The 21,290-nt window shown below is 44.8% G+C and overlaps 1 protein-coding gene across 1 annotated transcript in view; it reads right to left on the reverse strand.

Annotated features, from left to right (window-relative positions):
- The window catches only part of mthfd1l (methylenetetrahydrofolate dehydrogenase (NADP+ dependent) 1 like), a 180,891-nt gene that overhangs the window by 116,242 nt on the left and 43,359 nt on the right, over positions 1-21,290 (reverse strand). The window contains exons 9-14 of the mRNA XM_055639023.1: positions 15,796-15,893; positions 12,571-12,668; positions 11,308-11,481; positions 9,122-9,258; positions 5,890-5,936; positions 2,655-2,762 (exon numbers count right to left, since the gene is read on the reverse strand). Of these exons, the coding sequence (XP_055494998.1) occupies positions 2,655-2,762; positions 5,890-5,936; positions 9,122-9,258; positions 11,308-11,481; positions 12,571-12,668; positions 15,796-15,893 (662 nt within the window). The remainder of the gene's footprint in view (positions 1-2,654; positions 2,763-5,889; positions 5,937-9,121; positions 9,259-11,307; positions 11,482-12,570; positions 12,669-15,795; positions 15,894-21,290) is intronic.

Genomic DNA, 21,290 nt, shown 5'->3' on the forward strand with positions numbered 1-21,290 from the left:
ATCCAACAGGATTGAAAGGTCTCAATTTAAGGTCTACGTCTAAGAGAAAGCACCCTCTATGGTAATGTTTCTGTGGTACTGCACTAATCTTGTCAGCCTGGGACTCAACCCAATCTTTAGTTTAGTGATACAGCGCGGAAACAGGCCCTTCGGCCCACCATGTTTGCGTCGACCAGTGATCGGCGCACACTAACACAATCCTACACATACTAGAGACAATTTACTGAAGCCAATTAACCTGCAAATCCATCCGTCTTGGAGAATATCCACGCAGGTCACGGGGAGAATGTACAAACTCCAGACAGACAGCACCGGTAGTTAGGATTGATCCCGGGTCTCTGGCGCTATAAGGCAGCCACTCTCCCGCTACACCACCCCGTGCCGCCCACAAAATAGATCCTAGGGAGTGCTAGCCTTGTTAACCCATACAATCCCCTCGCTCAAACATAGAGCAAGTTACCAGAGAGAAAATCTAGTAAAAGGCCAATCTTGTGGCAATTTGAGCACCATCAGGTCCAATTACTTGAAGATGCTGGGAATTTAATTCAGAGGGTCTGACTGGGACTTGCATCAATAACTGGGTGGATTGTACGGCAGATGTGGCTGGTCAGCCTGGGAAGGCAGTCCATCTAGGAGAGGGAAAACTCTGATTTAAAACCTCCACTGCCTGTTGGTTTAGAGTCCTTGTAGTAATAAAGACCTCACACCTTGTCAGGTTATACACTGCTTATTTAGAATAAACAACTACAAGCACTCACTTGAGAGTTAACTTCATCCTGCGGAGTGCAGTAGACTGCGACGCTAATAAGCTAGTGGGCGTAACTTCAAAAGCATGACTCGTAACACAAGCCACTAATCTACATCCCCCCTCTTAAATAATCAATAACAATGTATACCCATAACGAAACAAAGGAAAAATCACAACCGATGACAGACGTATGTAAAGTCAAACATAGTCCAGATACTTCACGACCGGCACGTGTACGATAGAGGCCATCTCCATCTGCCATATGATCCACCCACTAATCTACGCTGCCTTGTGGCCATATCCAGTCATGGAAAAGGCTCCAGGAGTAAACCTCAAGAAAATCCGGAGTCGGAGCCCCTGAGGCAGTTTGTCGTTGTCTACAACCTCGCTCTGGCAGCTCCTGCGACGGTGCTGGTGCCAAACTGTAACGGCCTTTGGATCGATCAGCGACATGGAGAGGGGGGGACGTGCTGCATGGGCAACAGCCTGTCCTCCATATGACATTGCCCAGGCTTGCATCCGACCAGGATGCATTTCCCATGGTCAGTCATGACCGAGGAGGGGCCTAGTACATACGGCTAAAGTACAAAGAATCTGAGATTGTGGGTGTAGAGTTGCTTTTCTACTGCAGGAGACAACCTGGTAGTGAGGTGTGGTACACAGTGAAGGGATTAGTCGGGCAGTGGAGATGGTGGTTCCAGTTAGATACAAGGAACTGCAGATGCTGGTTTACAAAAAAACTCAAAGCACAGCAGGTAATAGGTTCATTTCAGTGAGGGGGGGAGGGTTAATAGCAAGTTGGTGGACAAACTATGTCAGAGATAAAAATACAGGAGTGAAACAAAAACATAGAAGCGTTGTGAATTGTGAAGCCAGAGGAAGGAATGCAGGTAAAAGTGGAGAGGGAGGGGAGAAATAGGCGCTAGTCCAGGCGGGGCCCAGGAAGGAGTGGTTTTGGGGGAAGAAGGGAGAGAGGGAGGGTTTTGTAGTTCCTGTTGGCTGGATTGCCAAGCAGACCGTGTCTGCAATGGACATTAAGATTTTGCTCAGCTGGTAACAGGAGTACTCTCGTGGTCAGATCTTTCATGCACAGCCAGAGTTTCCACACTACAGCACTCTGCCCTTGAGGTGGCTAAGTTGCAGGTGCGACCACTATTGATCTCCCTACAGAACGTGCATTTGCCTGGAAGGTCTGGAAGGAGATGTGGTGGTATTGTTTAATGTTCTCAAGGGAGGGACACCTGGATAAATGTCAACTGCTCCTTAAGAAGAATAACTTAAGAGCAACTTGCAAATCTTCCAATGCAAACCATCCACTGGATGTCGCACACAGGAAGATCCCAAAGTCCAAGGGAGAGAGACAAGAGTGTTTTATTGTCATATGTCCCAGAACAATGAAATTCTTACTTGCAGCAGCACAACAGAATATATAAACATAATATACTGTAAACAATAATAAACGAGAGAAAAACAGAAAAAAAAGTTCAGTGTGTATGTGTATATGCGCACGCACACACACACATATATATATATATATAGTCTAGGACTACGAACTACTGACACACTAGGTTGGTACAGTCACCACAAGGTATCGAGAAAAGCCACAGTTTAAAGCCCTTTCACTCTCAGTGAAATTGGAATTAGTGTTTAAAAAACCTTAAAAAAAAATTTGTGTTTTGTTCATGGATTACATAAAGAAAAACTCAGTGTTTTGCTGATACAACGTGGAAATAATAAGGAAATAGAATGCTTTGTGAAGGATGACACCAGATTGCGCTGTATTTACAGCTTAGTTTCTAAATAAATGACATCTGAAAGAAAAAGAGGGAATGAGAAAAAGGATGCAATAAAAAAGAAAAATGTTAAGCTTCCAGAAGAAACACCAGCCTGCAAGTAGACAGCTCACCTGGTCTGATTGAGCAGCTTCATGCAACATCCTGGCATCAATAGCTGCAGCCAACAAGTTATTGGCTGCTGTAATGGCATGAATGTCCCCAGTTAAGTGAAGGTTGAACTACAATGTAAAATAGAAACAATTGATCAAGACATACTTATGCATAAGGCCAAATGTACCATTACTGGTGCAATAAACTAACTTTCCTTTGACATTTTGCTGATTCAGTTTTGGCTCTGCACTTAGCTCATAGATTGAATTCCATCAATGGCAAAAAACACGCTGCATTAAAGAACCCATGGCAAACCTTTTCTCTGCCAACTCCTCCTTGCTGAAAGTGAGGAATAATGTGGCATATTCTAACTCTTGGAACTTCTGAAGCACATGATACTAATTTTTTCATTTAGTTTAGGGATACAGAGTGGAAACAGGCCCTTCGGCCCATCAAATCCACACACCGACCTGTAATCCCCGTACACTAGCCTTATCCTACACACTAGGGACAATGTACCATTTTTACTGAAGCCAATTAAACAACAAGCGTGTATGTCTTTGGAGTGCGGGAGGAAACTGGAGCTCCTGGGGAAAACCCACGCTGTCATAGAAACATTGAAAAATAGGTGCAGGAGTAGGCCATTCAGCCCTTCGAGCCTGCACCGCCATTCAATATGATCATGGCTGATCATCCAACTCAGTATCCCGTACCTGCCTTCTCTCCATACCCCCTGATCCCTTTAGCCACAAGGGCCACATCTAACTCCCTCTTAAATATTGCCAATGAACTGGCCTCAACTACATTATGTGGCAGAGAATTCCAGAGATTCACCACTCTCTGTGTAAAAAATGTTTTTCTCATCTCAGTCCTAGAGGGGACTGTGTGGAGAGGGTGGCGGATTTCCGCTTCCTGGGAATCCATATTGAGGAGGACCTGACGTGGAGCGTGAACACCACTGCGCTGCTGAAAAAGGTCCAGCAGAGACTGCACTTCCTGAGGGTGCTCAGGAAGAATAACATCACTCAGAGACTGCTGCTGTCCTTTTATCGGTGCTCCATTGAGAGCATCCTAACATACTGTGTATGCGTGTGGTACACCAGCTGCACAGCGGCTCAGAGGAAAGCGCTCCAGAGGGCCATTGACAACGCCCAGAGGATTGTCGTCTGCCCTCTCCTTACCTTGGAGGACTTACACAGTTCCCGCTGCATCAAAAAATCCCAGAGTATCATAAAGGACATTTCCCACCCCGGACACTCCCTGTTTGAACTGTTGCCGTCAGGCAGACGGTACAGATCTACAAGGACAAGGACGAACAGACTAAAAAACAGTTTTTACCCCACTGCTATAAAAGCACTAAATGTAGCCGCCAAGGAACGCAGGGGCGATACATACTAAGGGACTGTGGTACACTGTGAAATCGACAGAAGGATGGAGGGTTGGGTGTTTATGCGTGCTACTTTCGTGATATTTATTTTAGTTGTTTATCTTTTAATATTTTATCTTGTATGTATCGTTAGCTTTTAGAAATGTTTGAATGGTGCACTAACTGGCTGACATTTTTAAATTTTGTTGTACATGGTTCATGTTACAATGACAATAAAGAAACTATTCTATTCTATTCTAAAAGATTTCCCATTATCCTTAAACTGTGACCCCTTGTCCTGGACTTCCCCAACATCGGGAACAATCTTCCTGCATCTAGCCTGTCCAACCCCTTAAGAATGTTTTAAGTTTCTATAAGATCCCCCCTCAATCTTCTAAATTCTAGCGAGAACAAGCCAAGTCTATCCAGTCTTTCTTCATATGAAAGTCCTGACATCCCAGGAATCAGTCTGATGAACCCTCTGTACTCCCTCTATGGCAAGAATGTCTTTCCTCAGATTAGGAGACCAAAACTGTATGCAATACTCCAGGTGTGGTCTCACCAAGACCCTGTACAACTGCAGTAGAACCTCCCTGCTTCTATACTCAAATCCTTTTGCTATGAATGCTAACATACCATTCCCTTTCTTCACTGCCTGCTGCACCTGAATGCCTACTTTTAATGACTGGTGTACCATGACACCCAGGTCTCGTTGCATCTCCCCTTTTCCTAAAAGGCCACCATTCAGGTAATAGTCTACTTTCCTGTTTTTGCCACCAAAGTGGATAACCTCACATTTATCCACATTATACTGCATCTGCCATGCATTTGCCCACTCACCCAACTTATCCAAGTCACCTTGCAGCCTCCTAGCATCCTCCTCGCAGCTAACACTGCCCCCCAGCATTGTGTCATCCGCAAACTTCGAGATGTTGCATTCAATTCCCTCGTCCAAATCATTAATATATGTTGTAAATAGCTGGGGTCCCAGCACTGAGCCTTGCGGTACCCCACTAGTCACTGCCTGCCATTGTGAAAAGGACCCGTTAACTCCTACTTTTTGCTTCCTGTTTGACAGCCAGTTCTCTATCCACAGCAATACTGAACCCCCAATACCGCGTGCTTTAAGTTTGTAAACTAATCTCTTATGTGGGACCTTGTCGAAAGCCTTCTGGAAGTCCAGATACAACACATCCACTGGTTCTCCCCTATCCACGCTACTAGTTACCTCCTCGAAAAATTCTATAAGATTCGTCAGACATGATTTACCTTTCATAAATCCATGCTGATTTTGTCCAATGATTTCACGGAGAGAACATATACACTCCCTACAGACAACACCCATCATCATCATCATCATCGTTGAAAACATCAACGGGCACGGTGTCTTACAAGGCTATGAAAGACAGTGATCACAGCTTCTACTGAAGTGTGGATGGCCGTTGGCTCGCTAGGAGCTCATCCGCCCTTTGACAGGTCTTGTTTTAGGTCCCCATGTGGGTCCACAGCTACAACACTGGCAAACCAGGTGGGGGAGACGGTTTATTCACCGACCTTCCAACAATAGAGCAGGTGGCACGGGATTACATGGTACCCGTGGCAGTGGGACCTCCCCCCCGACCTGATCTGAACAGCAGCCATAGTCAAGATCAAACCCGGGTCTGGCACTGTAGGGCCGCAACTCTACCGCTGCACCACCCATTCATTCAAAGGGAGAGGAAGGATATGCCTGTCAGAGCAGATGGCGGGAAACAGCAGTGCGTGTCAAACCATTCACTTCTTTTCTTGTGAGTTCTATCTGATTAAAAGCAAATCCATCAATGTTCAAGTTTCTTGCAATTTAAGAAGACAGTAAGGCACTCAAAATGGTTAAGCATCAGACTTCTCACCTCCTCCATGGGGATGACCTGAGAATATCCACCTCCTGCAGCTCCACCTGCCGAGAGACAATCACTGGTTACATTGAACTGCAATATATAGACTTCATTCTGCTCACTATTTACATTGGAATATATCCATCACTGAAGCCGAGATTTAATGATGCAGAAAACATCATTTTATGTAATGTATTGGTTATCATCCTCCATATAACTATACGCGTGTGTGTGTGTGTGTGTGTGTGTGTGTGTGTGTGTGTGTGTGTGTGTGTGTGTGTGTGTGTGTGTGTGTGTGTGTGTGTGTGTGTGCACATTTTCGTGGGTTCGATCCCGATTACAGGTGCTGTCTGTACCGAGTACGTACATTCTCCCTGTGACCACATGGGTTTTCTCCGGGCGCTCTGGTTTCCTCGCACACTCCAAAGATGTAGGTTTGTCGATTAATTGGTTTCAGTAAAAATGGAAAATTGTCCTTAGTTCGTAGGATAGTGCTAGCGTACGGGGTGATAGCTGGTCGCGCGGACTTGGTGAGCCGAAAGGCCCGTTTCCACACTATATCTCTAAAGTCCAATAATAAGGTAATCAATTTATAGGCAGCAACTTCCCAAAAGCAGAACAAAAACGCAATGCATTTAATTGTGCTGATTGAATGATATCCACAGGTAATAGGTATGTTACAAAACCTACCTGAATCGTCATTGGGAATCTGCCCTCAGCCATGTCGGCGATTTTGGAGCTGTTTGGAGGGGGCGGGTTTAAAACGCGATTTTTACTAGGCTGTACTAATCGCACATGTTCAGCCTAGTAAATCATTAACGAAAAAGGCTGCAAGACCCGGTCGCAAAAGCTTTATTAGTTTATAGGCCTCGATAATATAGTTAAATAGTTTAGCTTACTCTCTGATTTCGCAACCTCTGGCCCCAGGGCATGAACGAGCAAGGCTTAAAGGTATGTACCTTTTTTTACATTAAATGGGGCATATATATAATTCACTGCTATATCAAGTGCGGATAACGAATAGTTCATTTTGGGCTTTTTATATCCCGCAGTATTTTTCTCGGCATTTGAGGGCACTAATCCAGCGTTATGTCAACGTTCTAAACCAGCGCGTTCCACCTGAACCCACTAGAAAGCCGATTTAAATGGGCATTAATTTACAGCAATTGAACACTAAATTCCTTCCATTTGGCCTATAAATTAATGTAAATTAGATATAAAAATCATGTTATATTGTGAATTATTTGTGAATAATCTTTGGACACTTAGGCTATTTAAAAATGTTAATCTTTCCTTAAGAAATGGGCGTTTGACTATCCAAGATCACAGCTTTTTTGTAATGTCCATTGAAAATCAATAGGGAACAAGATGCTAATTTCCGAGTATGAAAATGGTCATAACTTTTTTAATACTTGAGATATGAAAGTGAATTTGGTGTCAAATTAAACTTATTGTTATGCTTTATCTGATGGGATAAATTGCAGACTTGATTTTTTAAATCTCAAAATTTTGTAACATTGCTACAGGTAAGGCCAGTGGGCAGACAACCTGCTGATATTATCACGAGGTATTACGTCAAGCCAAAGGAGCTGGTGGATACTCAGTTTAACAATGCGACTGAAGGACAGCAGCTACCATAATACAGACAGGTTCATGGATAGGAAAGCTTTAGAGGGATATAGGCCAAACATAGGCAAATGGGACTAGCTTAGGTGGAGCACCTTGGTCGGCATGAACGAGTAAGGCTGAAGGGCCTTTTTCCGTGCTGTGGAATCTGTGGAATTCACTGCTACAGAAGGCTGCGGAGACTGTCATGGATAATTTTAAATCGGAGATTGACAGATTTTTGATTAGTAAAGGGCCTGTCCCACGAGCATGCGACCTGCATGCGGAAAGCGCAACCAAACCGGAAGTGTGGGCCGCGCGGAGGTCGAGTGATACCCGTACAGGGCCGGTCCCACCAGCATGCACCTGCATGCGGTGAGCACGACCAAACCGGAAGCGGGGGCCGCGCGGAGGTCGAGTGAGTGACGTGAAGTTCAAGCGAAGTCCACGGGATGTTTGCGTGTGACGTATGGCGTCAAGACGCTGCGTGCGGTGTTGAGACGCTGTGCAAGCCCGTCGAGGCGGTGCGTACGGCGTCGAGGCGGCTGCGGGCCGGCAGGCCGTTGCCGCGCGGAATTTTTGAACACAGTCAGTTTTTCGGAGCCCCGCGATGTCGGGACCAGCTCCGCACAACTTCATACGGCTCCGGCGAATGAAGTGGGACCGGCCCCGCGAGGCCGTACAGCTCAAGCGACCACGTTAGGTCGCGCTTGCCGCATGGAGTCGCTTGTTCGTGGGAGAGGCCCTTTAGGGTGTTAGCAATAATAGAGCGAAGGCAGGAGAATGGGGTTGAGAGGGGAAGATAAGATCAAACATGATTGAATGGCGGAGTAGACTTGATGGGCTGAATGGCCTTATTTTGCTGCCAGAACGTATGAACGTGACTCTAATAATACATACAGCAGTGATTAGCTTGATGTAGGACTGGAGTCTATAACCAACTGACTCAAGCCCGAGTAGACCAGAAACCAACAACTGAACCAACTGGACCATATAGAGATAGTGACCTTGAATTTATTTTTGGGAATAATATGGGGGGGACAAAGTAAATTTGGGAAGAATCAGTACTACAATCAGATTCTCCTGATACAAGTTTGCTCAGGTACTATTAAGGTGGCATTTAAACTGCACAGTGTTATCCAGATATGATCATTGTGTTTTGGGTGCTATGACCCTTGTAATTTAACTGAATATTGTGTTGTTGCATTTAGTTCAGTTTAGTTTACGATACAGCACGCAAACAGGCCCTTCAGCCCACCCAGTCCGCGCAAACCAGCGTGCTCCCTACACTAACACTATCCCCCACACCAGGGATAATTTACCAACTTTTACCAAAGCCAATTGGTAAACCTGTATGTCTTTGGAGTGTGGAAGGAAACCGGAGCACCCGGGAAAGCCCACGCGGCCATGGGGAGAACATACAAACTCCGTACAGACAGCACCAGTAGTCAGGATCGAACCCAGGTCTGTAAGGCAGCAACTCTACCGCTGCGCCACCGTGCCACCCATTTGCAGCAAGCAAGAATTTAATTGTTCCGGTCTATCTGCATATGACAATCAAACAATCGTGACAATTTCGCTCTTTGTCCAAGGAATAAAAATTGCTCAGCTATTTAGCATGCAGTTACCGTAAGTCGATTACCTTTAACACCAAATGTTGGCCCCTGTGATGGCTGCCTCACACAAGCAAATGCATTAACGCCCAGATGAGCACCCATTGCTTGAACCAATCCAATAGTCACTGTACTCTTTCCCTCTCCCAGAGGAGTCGGTGTAATTCTGGAGACAAATGAAGTTGAGAAATTAATCGTAGTGCAATTGCTCAATTTGAACAAAGTCTATCCCATAGACTCATGCACACAAATCGCCCAATGAAAATAATTGCCGGCCTAAGAGCAAGAGTGCTTTAATAGACAAAACCATTACTCCAATTAATTTGCGCATAAAACTCTAGATTAAGATTTTGATGATGAACTAAAGGACCAATACATAGTCATCTCTCCGGTGATGGATATGCATTTTTTGGGTCACAGTATTAGAACTGTTGCCTCAGGAGATCCCATGATCTGGCAACATCCATTGACGTTGACCTTTTTGGTCGAGACCCTTCATCTAGCTTACATTAAGGGTCTCGACCTAAAGCGTTGACTCTCCACTTCCCTCAACAGATACTGCCTGACCAGCAAGTTCCTCCAATTACTCTCCTTTGTTTTTGCTTGCTTTCGATTCCAGCATCTAAAGTCTCTTAAATCACCCAGCTCCCGTGACCTCAGTTCAATCCTGATCTCTGATGCAGTCTGCGTGAAGTTTGCATGTTCTCCCTGGATCCAGATGCTGCGATTTTTTTTCCCAGAACCTAAAGATATGTAGATTGGTAGGTTAACTGGCCGCTGTAAATTGGCCCAGGGAGGAGGGATAAGCACTGTAATGGACACTGGGAAAACTCCTGCTATTCACTGAGCAGATATAGCCAGGGCAAACTTGGTTTACAGTCATACGGCACAGAAATGGGCTCTCTGGCTCACTCACTCTGTGCCAACCAGTGAACGCTATTTCACATCTATCCAATAGTATTTTCCTCACATCCCCTAAATAGCCCTCGGATCCCACTCACAGCCACAGGCCAGGGCTATCACAGTGGTCACGTAGCCTATCAACTTCTTGCCAATGCCCTATATTACTGGGGGATAATCCCTCTATTTATCAGTTCCATTTCTTCATTGATAAACATTAATCGCCTTACCAACCCAGATCTCTCTGCACCTTGTGTCTCCATTTAGCTTTTCCATTTTCTTCCTTCCCCCTTAAAATGGACAATTTCACCTTTCCTTGTTTTGCCCCATTCATCGGATCTTTGCCCACTCACGTAACCTATCCCTTACACCCTCTTCACAACTTTCTACTGATCCGTTTCATCAGCAAATCTTTGGCATCACTCATCCAAATCATTTCAATAAATTGTAAAATATAAAGCTGTAGCTCCAGCATCCATTCATCCCGTACATAATCCTGCCAGAGAGATTTACCAAATGTATATAAAATTCACAACAAAGAAACAGGCTGTTTAGCCCAAATAGACTTTCCCTATACTCATCATCAGCACAAATCCTTTTCTGCCTTAACTTCAATGACCACTATCAGCATGTCCTTATACTCTTTACACAGATATGTTGCTTCCCTCAGTGCTATTCACCATAGCTTCAGTACTCTGTTAACAGAAGTTTGTGGCGTCAGCCTATACACGGGCCACTTATGGTCGAACCCTCGTCAGGAGGTATGAGGGCGGGCACGTGACGTCATGGGCTAGAGGGAGTGTCCTGCTACTTAAGGTTTTCTCACCTCGAGACCTTAGGACTCAACAGGTAGCAGAGCCCGAGAGAACAACATCGTTCAGCTACAGCAGCAATGTTAATATAGTTAGCGCACCAACCTAACGTGTCGAATACACGACTGTTTGACCGGACTGACGTCTCCACGTTTATTCACCACGTTTGGTGCCGCTACAAGTTTACCCTTTATTCTTAATTGGATGCTAATGATCATATTTACCACCTCTAGTTACAAAGAGTTACATAGAGTCACTATGGACAAAATAGCTACCTTCTGGGCTTCAAACTTTGATTTTATAGATTTGGACACGCTTGTAATTGGGAATTTTCTCAGTATAAGCCTTTTCAGAATGTCTCACAATACCCTACATGGTTACTGCGACATCTCTTTCCAAAAAAAGTAACAACTTAAATATGGCAATATAATACTGAAACAAGAAATGGCAGAAAATGTTTTAAAGAAGTTAATGAACAAAAAAAGCAAATAAAAAGTTCCTACCCAGCAACCAGTACATATTTTCCTTCTTCTTGGTTCTTCAATCTGTCCAAGAGAGACAGTTTGACTTTTGCTTTGTTCCTTCCATAGGCTTCTATTTCAGTTGGATGTAGCCCAATTTCTTTGGCGAGGAGGCTGATCGGTTTTGGAGTCTGTGCTCTGGAGATCTCGATGTCACTGAAAATGTTTGAACACGGGATTCAGATCAGTAAACGAGTTCCAATTTGTACCACAAAGTGCACCCTTAGAAACAAGTGCTTCCAAACTCAGTGTCATCCACAACAAAACTGTTAGGCCCAGCAAAGGTGGGCATGGTGCTGCAGCGGTAGAGTTGCTGCCTCACAGCGCCAGAGACCCAGGTTCGATCTGACTACGGGTGCTGTCTGAATGGAGTTTTTACGTTTCTCCCAGAGACCTGCGTGGGTTTCCTCCGGGATTTCCGGTTTCCTCCCACACTCCAATGGTACACGTTTGTAGGTGAATTGGCTTGATATAATTGTAAATTGTTCCTGGTGTGTACAGGATAGTGCAAGTAGGTAGCTGGTCGGCGCAGACTCCAGGGGCAAAGGGTCTGTTTCTGCCACCCCCCCCCGCAAATAACATAACCTTCCAGTGAACCCTGTAAGCTGCATTAGAGCTTTGGAACCAGGATACCAGCAATTGATGAAGTAGATGGTACAGGTCACCTGGTGATCAAGGGATAGAACCATTGGGATTCCCAAATGGTCAGTCGCCGATTATAACAGTTTCAAGATGCTGCCTCACAGCGCCACCTGCAGACCCAGGTTTTTTCTGACTACGGGTGCCATGTGTCTGAATGGAGTTTTTACGTTCTCCCAGAGACCTGCGTGGGTTTCCTCCGGGATTTCCGGTTTCCTCCCACACTCCAATGGTACACGTTTGTAGGTGAATTGGCTTGATATAATTGTAAATTGTCCCTGGTGTGTACAGGATAGTGCAAGTAGGTAGGGGTCGCTGGTCGGCGCAGACTCCAGGGGCAAAGGGCCTGTTTCTGCCACCCTCCCCCCAATAACATAACCTTCCAGGTAAGCTGCATTGGAGCTTTGGAACCAGGATACCAGCAATTGATGAAGTAGATGGTACAGGTCACCTGGTGATCAAGGGATAGAACCATTGGGATTCCCAAATGGTCAGTCGCCGATTATAACAGTTTAATTGTACTAGGGCATGGGGTCTGAAAATCCAATTAAATCCAATTAAAGCAAACCACCACACTCAAGGAAAGTTAGGTTTTGATAAGTTTACCTGGGGACAGGTGAGATGGTGTGCAACCTGAGGAGTTGAAGATTCCATCTCTTGTGCTGTTGCTGTTTCAACCACCGGGTACTGCTTTCCACTGTGTTCTAAAGGAAAAACACATCAAGAAAATGAGATGATGTTCACAGATTATACACCCAGCAAGTGCCTGACAATTCAGCTGATGCGTATGTGTACAAAAGAACTGCAGATGCTGGTTTACACCAAAGATAGACACAAAGTGCTGGATAGACAACAAACTCATGCGGGTCATGCAGTGGAATAGGTGACGTTTTGGGTTAAAATCCTTCAGACTGAGTGCCGGGGGAGGGGGGCAAGAGGGAAACTAGAGGTATGAAAAAGTACAGAACAAAGCAGAGGTGACACCTATGACCAAGGAAAGATGGAACCCATAATGGACCATTGTTGGCTGTGGAAGAGGTGATAATGAAAAGATATATGGATGCAAACAGTGGAAATGGCAAGATGACTAGGGTGGGGGAGCAGCGGAGACAGGTGAAATGCCGCGATTACTTGAAATTAGAGAAATCAACACATACTGCTGGGTTGTAAACTGCCCAGGCGAAATACGAGGTGCTGTTCCTACAATTTGCTTGGGGCCTCACAGTGGAGGAGGCCCAGGACAGAAAGGTCATAGGAATGGTTAAATGTGCTTGCGGTTCCCGGAGGTTGCAGGAGGTTGCCGGAGGTTGCAGGTAGGGAGACTGACAAAAACCTCCGGGAACCGCACGGAAACCTTGGGTGGGGCGCAAAGTCTCCAGAGGTTTCCATTCAGGTTTCCCAAGTGGGACAGGGGCATTAGTTTACACTTTTGAAAAGGTTAAGTGTCTTCTTGAAATGGCATGCACCGAGGACAACCTATCACTGTAGACTATGTTCATATAAACCCAACATATTTGAGGTGCCTTTGGATGCTGCATTAAGATTTAACTGAGCTAAAAGCATAGGAGTCCAAAACGCATGCACAATAAAGCAATTTTGAAAAGGATCTTTCGGAGGAAAGTAACAAGAGACAAAAAGAAGCATTGGGAGAGAATTGGATGCAGTAGCAGATTGGGGTAGCATTACTTTGAGAATTTGGGATGCATAAATGGAGATGTTTAGGGGCACAGGACTTTGGAGAGCTTGAAGCCTAGAGGGTATGTGTAGCTATGTTTGAAAATGATGACAAATTTCAAATGAGTGCATTTCATTCAGGTTCTAATGACAGGTCATTGAGTGCTGGGATGATGGATGGACTTTCATGTCGAGTGCCCTCCTCCATTTTAGAACAGGATAAAGGAAAGAGCACAGGAATGCAGGTGCAAATGTATGCAGAAACTACTACTGGTTGGTGACAACTGGCAGTAGCCAACATCAATGCCACTGAAAACATAGAAACATAGAAAATAGGTGCAGGAGTAGGCCATTCGGCCCTTCGAGCCTGCACCGCCATTCAATATGATCATGGCTGATCATCCAACTCAGTATCCTGTACCTGCCTTCTCTCCATACCCCCCAATCCCTTTAGCCACAAGGGCCACATCTAACTCCCTCTTAAATATAGCTAATGAACTGTCCTCAACTACCTTCTGTGGCAGAGAGTTCCAGAGATTCACCACTCTCTGTGTGAAAAATGTTTTTCTCATCTCGGTCCTAAAGGATTTCCCCTCTATCCTTAAGCTGTGACCCCTTGTCCTGGACTTCCCCAACATCGGGAACAATCTTCCTGCATCTAGCCTGTCCAACCCCTTAAGAATTTTGCAAGTTTCTATAAGATCCCCCCTCAATCTCCTAAATTCTAGCGAGTACCATATAACCATATAATAACCATATAACAATTACAGCACGGAAACAGGCCATCTCGACCCTTCTAGTCCGTGCCGAACACATAATCTCCCCTAGTCCCATATACCTGCGAGTACAAGCCGAGTCTATCCAGTCTTTCTTCATATAAAATCCTGACATCCCAGGAATCAGTCTGGTGAACCTTCTCTGCACTCCCTCTATGGCAATAATGTCCTTCCTCAGATCTGGAGACAAAAACTGTACGCAATTCTCGAGGTGTGGTCTCACCAACACCCTGTACAACTGCAGTAGAACCTCCCTGCTCCTATACTCAAATCCTTTTGCTATGAATGCTAACATACCATTCGCTTTCTTCACTGCCTGCTGCACCTGCATGCCTACTTTCAATGACTGCTGTACCATGACACCCAGGTCTCGTTGCATCTCCCCTTTTCCTAATCGGCCAACATTTAGATAATAGTCTGCTTTCCTGTTTTTGCCACCAAAGTGGATAACCTCACATTTATCCACAAAAGAAAGACAAAAAGTAAATATTCCATTTGGATAGCTTACAACCCCACCAAGTAAACCTTTGAATTCTCCCCCCCCCCTCCTCTTTTTTTATCTTCCCCCTCTCTTCTCTGTGACCCACTTGGACCTTCACTTTTCATTCCTTCCCCTTGCTGCACGATTAGCAACTCTTCAATCTTTCCGCTTCATGCCTTATTTTAATCCCTGGCATTTGTCCAACCATCTGCCCATCAGGAAGCCTGCTCATCCTCGCTTTGTCCCTTTGCCCAGCTTCTCCTCTCCTCTAGCTTTCTTTCCCCCCCCCCCCTTCCCAGGGCTCACCACCACCGTAATTAATTGAAGAATTAAGAGATGCTGTCTGACCAACGGAATTATTCCAGCAATCTGTGTTTTTCTTTTTTAGTCTACAGCCAAACTGACTCCCAGGCAGATAGCAAAGTTAATAGTTGACAGTTTTGTTACTGATCCTCAATTAGAATCTTTTGTTCAGAATCCCAATATTTTGTGACCAAAGGTGATAACAAAGAAAGCCCAGGCCAATTTCACTTCATGCTTTCCCTTTAATAATAAATAGCCAAGTCCAAAATTGGACAAAGATACTTTATAATATAAGGTAGACAGACAGTGCTGAAGTAACTCAGTAGGTCAGGCGGCATCTCTAGAGAAAAAGGATTGGTGACGTTTCGGGTCCAGACCATTCTTCAGACTGAGCTACTCCAGCACTTTGTGTCTACCTTCGGTAAAAACCAGCATTGCAGTTCTTTCCTACACGCACCTGATAAGAGATTCAGCAAGTATATGCCTCACATTAATGGAGAATGACCTTCAGGCTCATGTCTCCGGCTCGTGGAATAATAAAATAGAAATTCAGCAAAGAGGCTTCCTCAGGGGATGAGCAAACAACATTTTTCCTACCTTGATCTGCATAGCTACTGTCAGGAGTCCAATTTCATCGTGCGATGTTGCAGGATCTTTGTGCTGGAAATCTTGGCAGCCAGACCTCGAGCTAAAGGCTGTATGTAACGAAACACAGAACAGTTCCTTCCAGCATCTGCAGTTCCTTCTTAAACACAGAACAGTTCTACATAGATACATAGAAAATAGCTACAGGAGGAGGCCATTTGGCGTTTCGAGCCTGATCAGCCACATTCATTATGATCATGGCTGATTATCCACAATCAGTAACCCGTGCCTGCCTTATCTCCATATCCCTTGATTCCGCTAGCCCCTAGAGCTCTATCTAACTCTTTTTTTTTAATTTATCCAGTGAATTGGCCTCTGCTGTCTTCTGTGGCAGAGAATTCCACAAATTCACAACTCTCTGGGTGAAAGTATTTTCTCATCTCAGTTTTAAATGACCTCTCCTTTATTCTTAGACTGTGGCCCCAGGTTCTGGACTCCCCCATGATTGGGTTCCTGACAGTCTTCAACTGAATGAAGTGAAATGAATCAAATCTAACTTTAGAACGTTAAGCCAGCAGGACAGTGGCTCTGACGCCACACACTGAAAATTACTAATACAAGACGTACGAGCCAGCAAACATTCAGATCTATTGATTTCAAGTTTCTTTAAATATCAGTCTTGGGCTTCGTTTGCAGAGTGTTTGGGGTACAGGCAGAATTTCACCAAGGGCAGCACAGTGGCGCAGCAGTAGAGCTGCTGCCTCACAGCGCCAGAGGCCAATTTTCGATCCTCACTATGGGTGCTGTCTATGCGGAGTTTGCACGTTCTCTTTGTGACCGAGTGGGTTTTCTCCGGGTTCCCCAGCTTCCTCCAACATCCCAAAGATGTACAGGCTTGTACGTGACTTTGGTTCTGTAAATTGCCCAAAACACACAAATATAACATAACGAAAGTTGGATAGCGGAACTAGTATACGGGTGATCAATGGGCAGTGTGGATTCGGTGGACTTGCTTTGACTTTGTATATCTCTAAAGAAACATAAATAATAATTTGCCTTTACACAAAGCCTTTCACAAGCACAACATCCCATTTGTCATTTTCCCCCAGCTAACAATGATCTATTCTACATTTTCTTTGAGCTTCATGACCTCCCAAATCATTCACCGTCTGCACTGGGTGTTGTCTTTTCAATGTTCTCCATGTAATCACACCTGGACCATGACCCAAGGGGTCCCCAGGATTCTGGGAATGTTACCTATTTTCCCGTGCACAGGCTGTGTAATTAAGAGTCTCTGCTCTCTGGGAGTTGTTCCCGTGGTAGACACTGGCATTGATTTAAAATGCAAAGTGCTGGAGTAACTCAGCGGGTCAGGCAGCATCTGTGCAAGGAATGGATAGGCGATGTTTCAGTTTTGGACCCTTTCAGCTTTAGAGATGCAGCTTGAAAATAGGCTCTTCAGTTCACGCTGACCTTCACACTAGTTCTATGTCATCCGACTTACTCATCCACTCCCTGCACAGTGGGGACAATTTACAGGGGCCAATTAACCTACAAACCCACACGTCTTTGACCCAGAGGAAACCCATGTGGTCACTAAAGATGGTGGCTCATTTCATCATGGTCTGCCTTTGTTCATAGGGACTCCTGACATATGTGAAACAGTCTGTGCTTTACAAAGTCTTGTGCATAATTATGTTTGGAGAGTGCTGTTGTGTAGCTAGGACAAGTTTGTAAAGGACCTTCACGTTTTGCAAATGTTAAGTGTAAGGCCTGTCCTCATCAACGAGTCGACAATAACTAGGGGTTTAGTTTTCATGTGTGTCATCTGCACAGTGAAGCTGCCCTGATCTCGTTTTTGTAGTGGCGGAAATGCAAGCGAACTTTCACATTTGATCCTGACCGATGATTATCCTTCAGTAGGTATTACTAAAAGGAATATTCTGGTCACTGTTTTCTCTGCACAGTTGGTGTGCAAATATCCTGTCTGCTTGCAGTACTGTAAGTGACTGAACCCTGGGATGTTTATTAAAAAGCCAAGTGTTGAATGTATTGGGATTGGGGTAGACACAAAATGTAATAATGACTAAAATTTACCAGGAAAGCATGTGAAAGTGTAGTTTTGCTAGGCTTATTCATACAGGCAATGAGAGCTATATTTAAGAGGGAGTTAGATGTGGCCCTTGTGGCTAAAGGGATCAGGGGGTATGAAGAGAAGGCAGGTACAGGATACTGAGTTGGATAATCAGCCATGTTCATATTGAATGGCGGTGCAGGCTCGAAGGGCCAAATGGCCTACTCCTGCACCTATTTTCTATGAAGGCTCTGTGTGGCGTTTATTGGGTTTAGTCCCACATTAAACTTCATTGAACCACGGAAATAAGATTAAGACTTTCATGTAATAGTTACATTGGTTGATTACAACATCACTCATGAGGTGCAGTTCGACAGAATGAAGAACTGTTGGGTTGATTGGATCAGACCCACTGCCACATGCCATTAAGCCAAACAGTTTATGCATTGGAAGGAGAGCTGTGCGGGTTCAGTTATCGAGGAGCATGGGTGAAGCTCAACAGACTTCGTACTGGAGTTGGGCGTTTCAATGCCAGCGGAGCAGAACAAGAGGCAGCCAGCCATGTCATCTCTGGGTGCCCGCTCTACCACCCACCAAATGGAGCTCAGGCCCTGGCAGACATTGACACAGAGACAACAACCTGGCTGCTCAACACCCAGCTTGAGATCTAACTATTCCTTTGGTTTATGTTTCATTCGCAAGAAGAAGAGAGCTATGGAGATATTTGCAGATAGTTGGCTTGATAAATTTAAGACAAGACAGAAGGAACTGAAGGTGCTGGATTACCAACACAAAGGCACAAATTGCTGATGTAACTGAGCTGGTCAGGCAGCATCTCTGGGGAACATGGGCGGGCAATGTTTTGGGACTGAAGAACCAACCCAAAACATCATCTATCCATGTTCTCCAGAGATGCTGCCTGACCCCTGAGTTACTCCAGCACTTTTTTGATTAATGTAAGCAATCTGATTAACGGGCTAATTAACTAATTGGGGCCAGCACTAACTGTATTGGTAGCTCAGGAATTCCCCAATCTCTTCAAGGCCACTGTTAAGTGGAAGTTAGCCATTCCAGTCTGTGATGGGCCTCTACTGGAAGCACAATAGAAATAAACTTAAATCCCTCCTTGTCCAGCCATCAGAGAAAAAAAAAATCACAAACTTTGATAAGGTTTTCTAAGAATATGAAACTAAAGGCTTGGGAGACGCAGGACATTTTCCCGGTGGCCATTTGCATCTCCTTCACCCTCCTTCCCCAGAGAGCAAAGACACAGAGGAGAGAATGGCTTCTAAGCCAAAACCTTGCAACTCCAACAAAGCCCCAAGCCACATCTCACCACCACCGATGGAAGTTGCATTCCTTCTCGTTACCCCATTACAGGTAGGATTTGGAGGGGGCGCAGATGTTTACCAGAATGCTGCCTAAATTAGAAGGTAATGGATGTAAGGAGAGGTTGGATAAACTTGGTTGTTCCCTCTGGAGCATCAGCGGCTGAGTGGAGACCCGACAGAATATTAGTAACTGTAGTGCCAGTAAAGAGTTGCACTGCCAATTAGAGCTTTGTGCCACGACCATTAACCATGATGGCTCTCCAATATGTAACGTGCATGTATAGGTGGTGGAGCAATATCCTGCTGCTCGGTGGAGATGTTGTTGTGGCTGCACAGTCCATAAAATTGTCAAAACACAGCCCAGGGGAAGCCATTGATCACAATGCAGGAGCAGCAACAGTCGGGATCAACTGGGAATGACAGTGTTCCTCATTGCTCCTGCATCCCATCACTGCTGGGTTGTCAGAGCAGGAGCGCAGCGAGAGTAAAGATAGCGATGGTGAACATTACAGGCTCTGAGGGAGTTAACTGACAAGAGTTGCTATGATGTTTTATTTTTTATGAATATTTACTCCATTCTCTGTTGCGACACAACCGCATGCATAACTTGGCTAATTATAGTTTGGTGAAACATCTCCACATTGCAAAATATTTGCACCTCTCCCAATGCACCCTATCATTATAGAATTACTACTCTACCAAACACAAAGCTTGCATTGCAATATTTCCAGGAATTGTTCCGCTTTGGGAGATATTTAACAATCTAAATTGATATGGCAACTGCTCCGCTCAAGACATGCAAGAGCTTGCAGAATTGTGAACACACCCCGATCACATCCACTCAACCTCTGGTATAGGAAATGGTATTGTGGTATCTATCACACACACACTCATCTCCCCTCCATCTACGCCATCTTTGGGACAACAGCTACCGTAATCAAAGACCACTAGCACCGTGGTCATTTTTACTGCTTTCCATCCAGTCTGGCAGAAGATACTAAAGCTTGAAACTACATACAACCAGATACATGAACAGCTTCCCTGCTGTTATAAGACTCTTAAACAGACCTCATATGGGTAGGGATGAATTCCCGATCTTCCAGTCTATGTCATTGAGGTCATTGTGCTTTTCTTATCTGCATTTTCTCTGTAGCTGTAACACTATATTCTGCATTCTATATATTTTCCCTTGTGCACTACCTGTTGCCCTCAAGTATGGTAATGATTTGCTCGAATAGCATGCAAAACAGATTCCCCACGGCATCCTGGCACAATAATATACTGTACCTACACCAGGAATGCTTTACAATGGAGGGAATGCAGTGCTGTTTGAATTTCAGATGAAATGTTAAATCAAAACCATATCCACAATATTCAACAAAGTCTATTTAACTGTGTGGAAAAGGCAAGTTAAACCTTAACATTACTTATCAATTCATCCAACGTCGTTAAAATAGATTACGTGCCCTTTATTACATTGTTGGAGCTTACTGTGCAACTTGGGTGCTGTGTTCACTGCATAACAAAGGCTGCCATTTCAAAATTCTTGCCATAGAGGGAGTACAGAGAAGGTTCACCAGACTGATTCCTGGGATGTCAGGACTTGACAAATGAGGAAAGACTGGATAGACTTGGCTTGTACTTGCTAGAATTTAGAAGATTGAGGGGGGAATCTTATAGAAACTTAAAACATTCTTAAGGGATTGGACAGGCTAGATGCAGGAAGATTGTTCCCGATGTTGGGGAAGTCCAGGACAAGGGGTCACAGTTTAAGGATAAAGGGGAAATCTTTTAGGACCGAGATGAGAAAAACATTTTTTACACAGAGAGTGGTGAATCTCTGGAATTCTCTGCCACATAATGTAGTTGAGGCCAGTTCATTGGCAATATTTAAGAGGGAGTTAGATGTGGCCCTTGAGGCTAAAGGGATCAGGGGGTATGGAGAGAAAGCAGGTACAGGATACTGAGTTGGATGATCAGCCATGATCATATTGAATGGGGGTGCAGGCTCGAAGGGCCGAATGGCATACCCCTGCACCTACTTTCTATGTCTCTGTTTCTAAAATCTCCCCATTGGTTGCAAAGTGCTTTGGGGATGTCCT

This window comes from Leucoraja erinacea, chromosome 8 (assembly GCF_028641065.1).
Source record: "Leucoraja erinacea ecotype New England chromosome 8, Leri_hhj_1, whole genome shotgun sequence".
NCBI lineage: Eukaryota > Metazoa > Chordata > Chondrichthyes > Rajiformes > Rajidae > Leucoraja > Leucoraja erinaceus.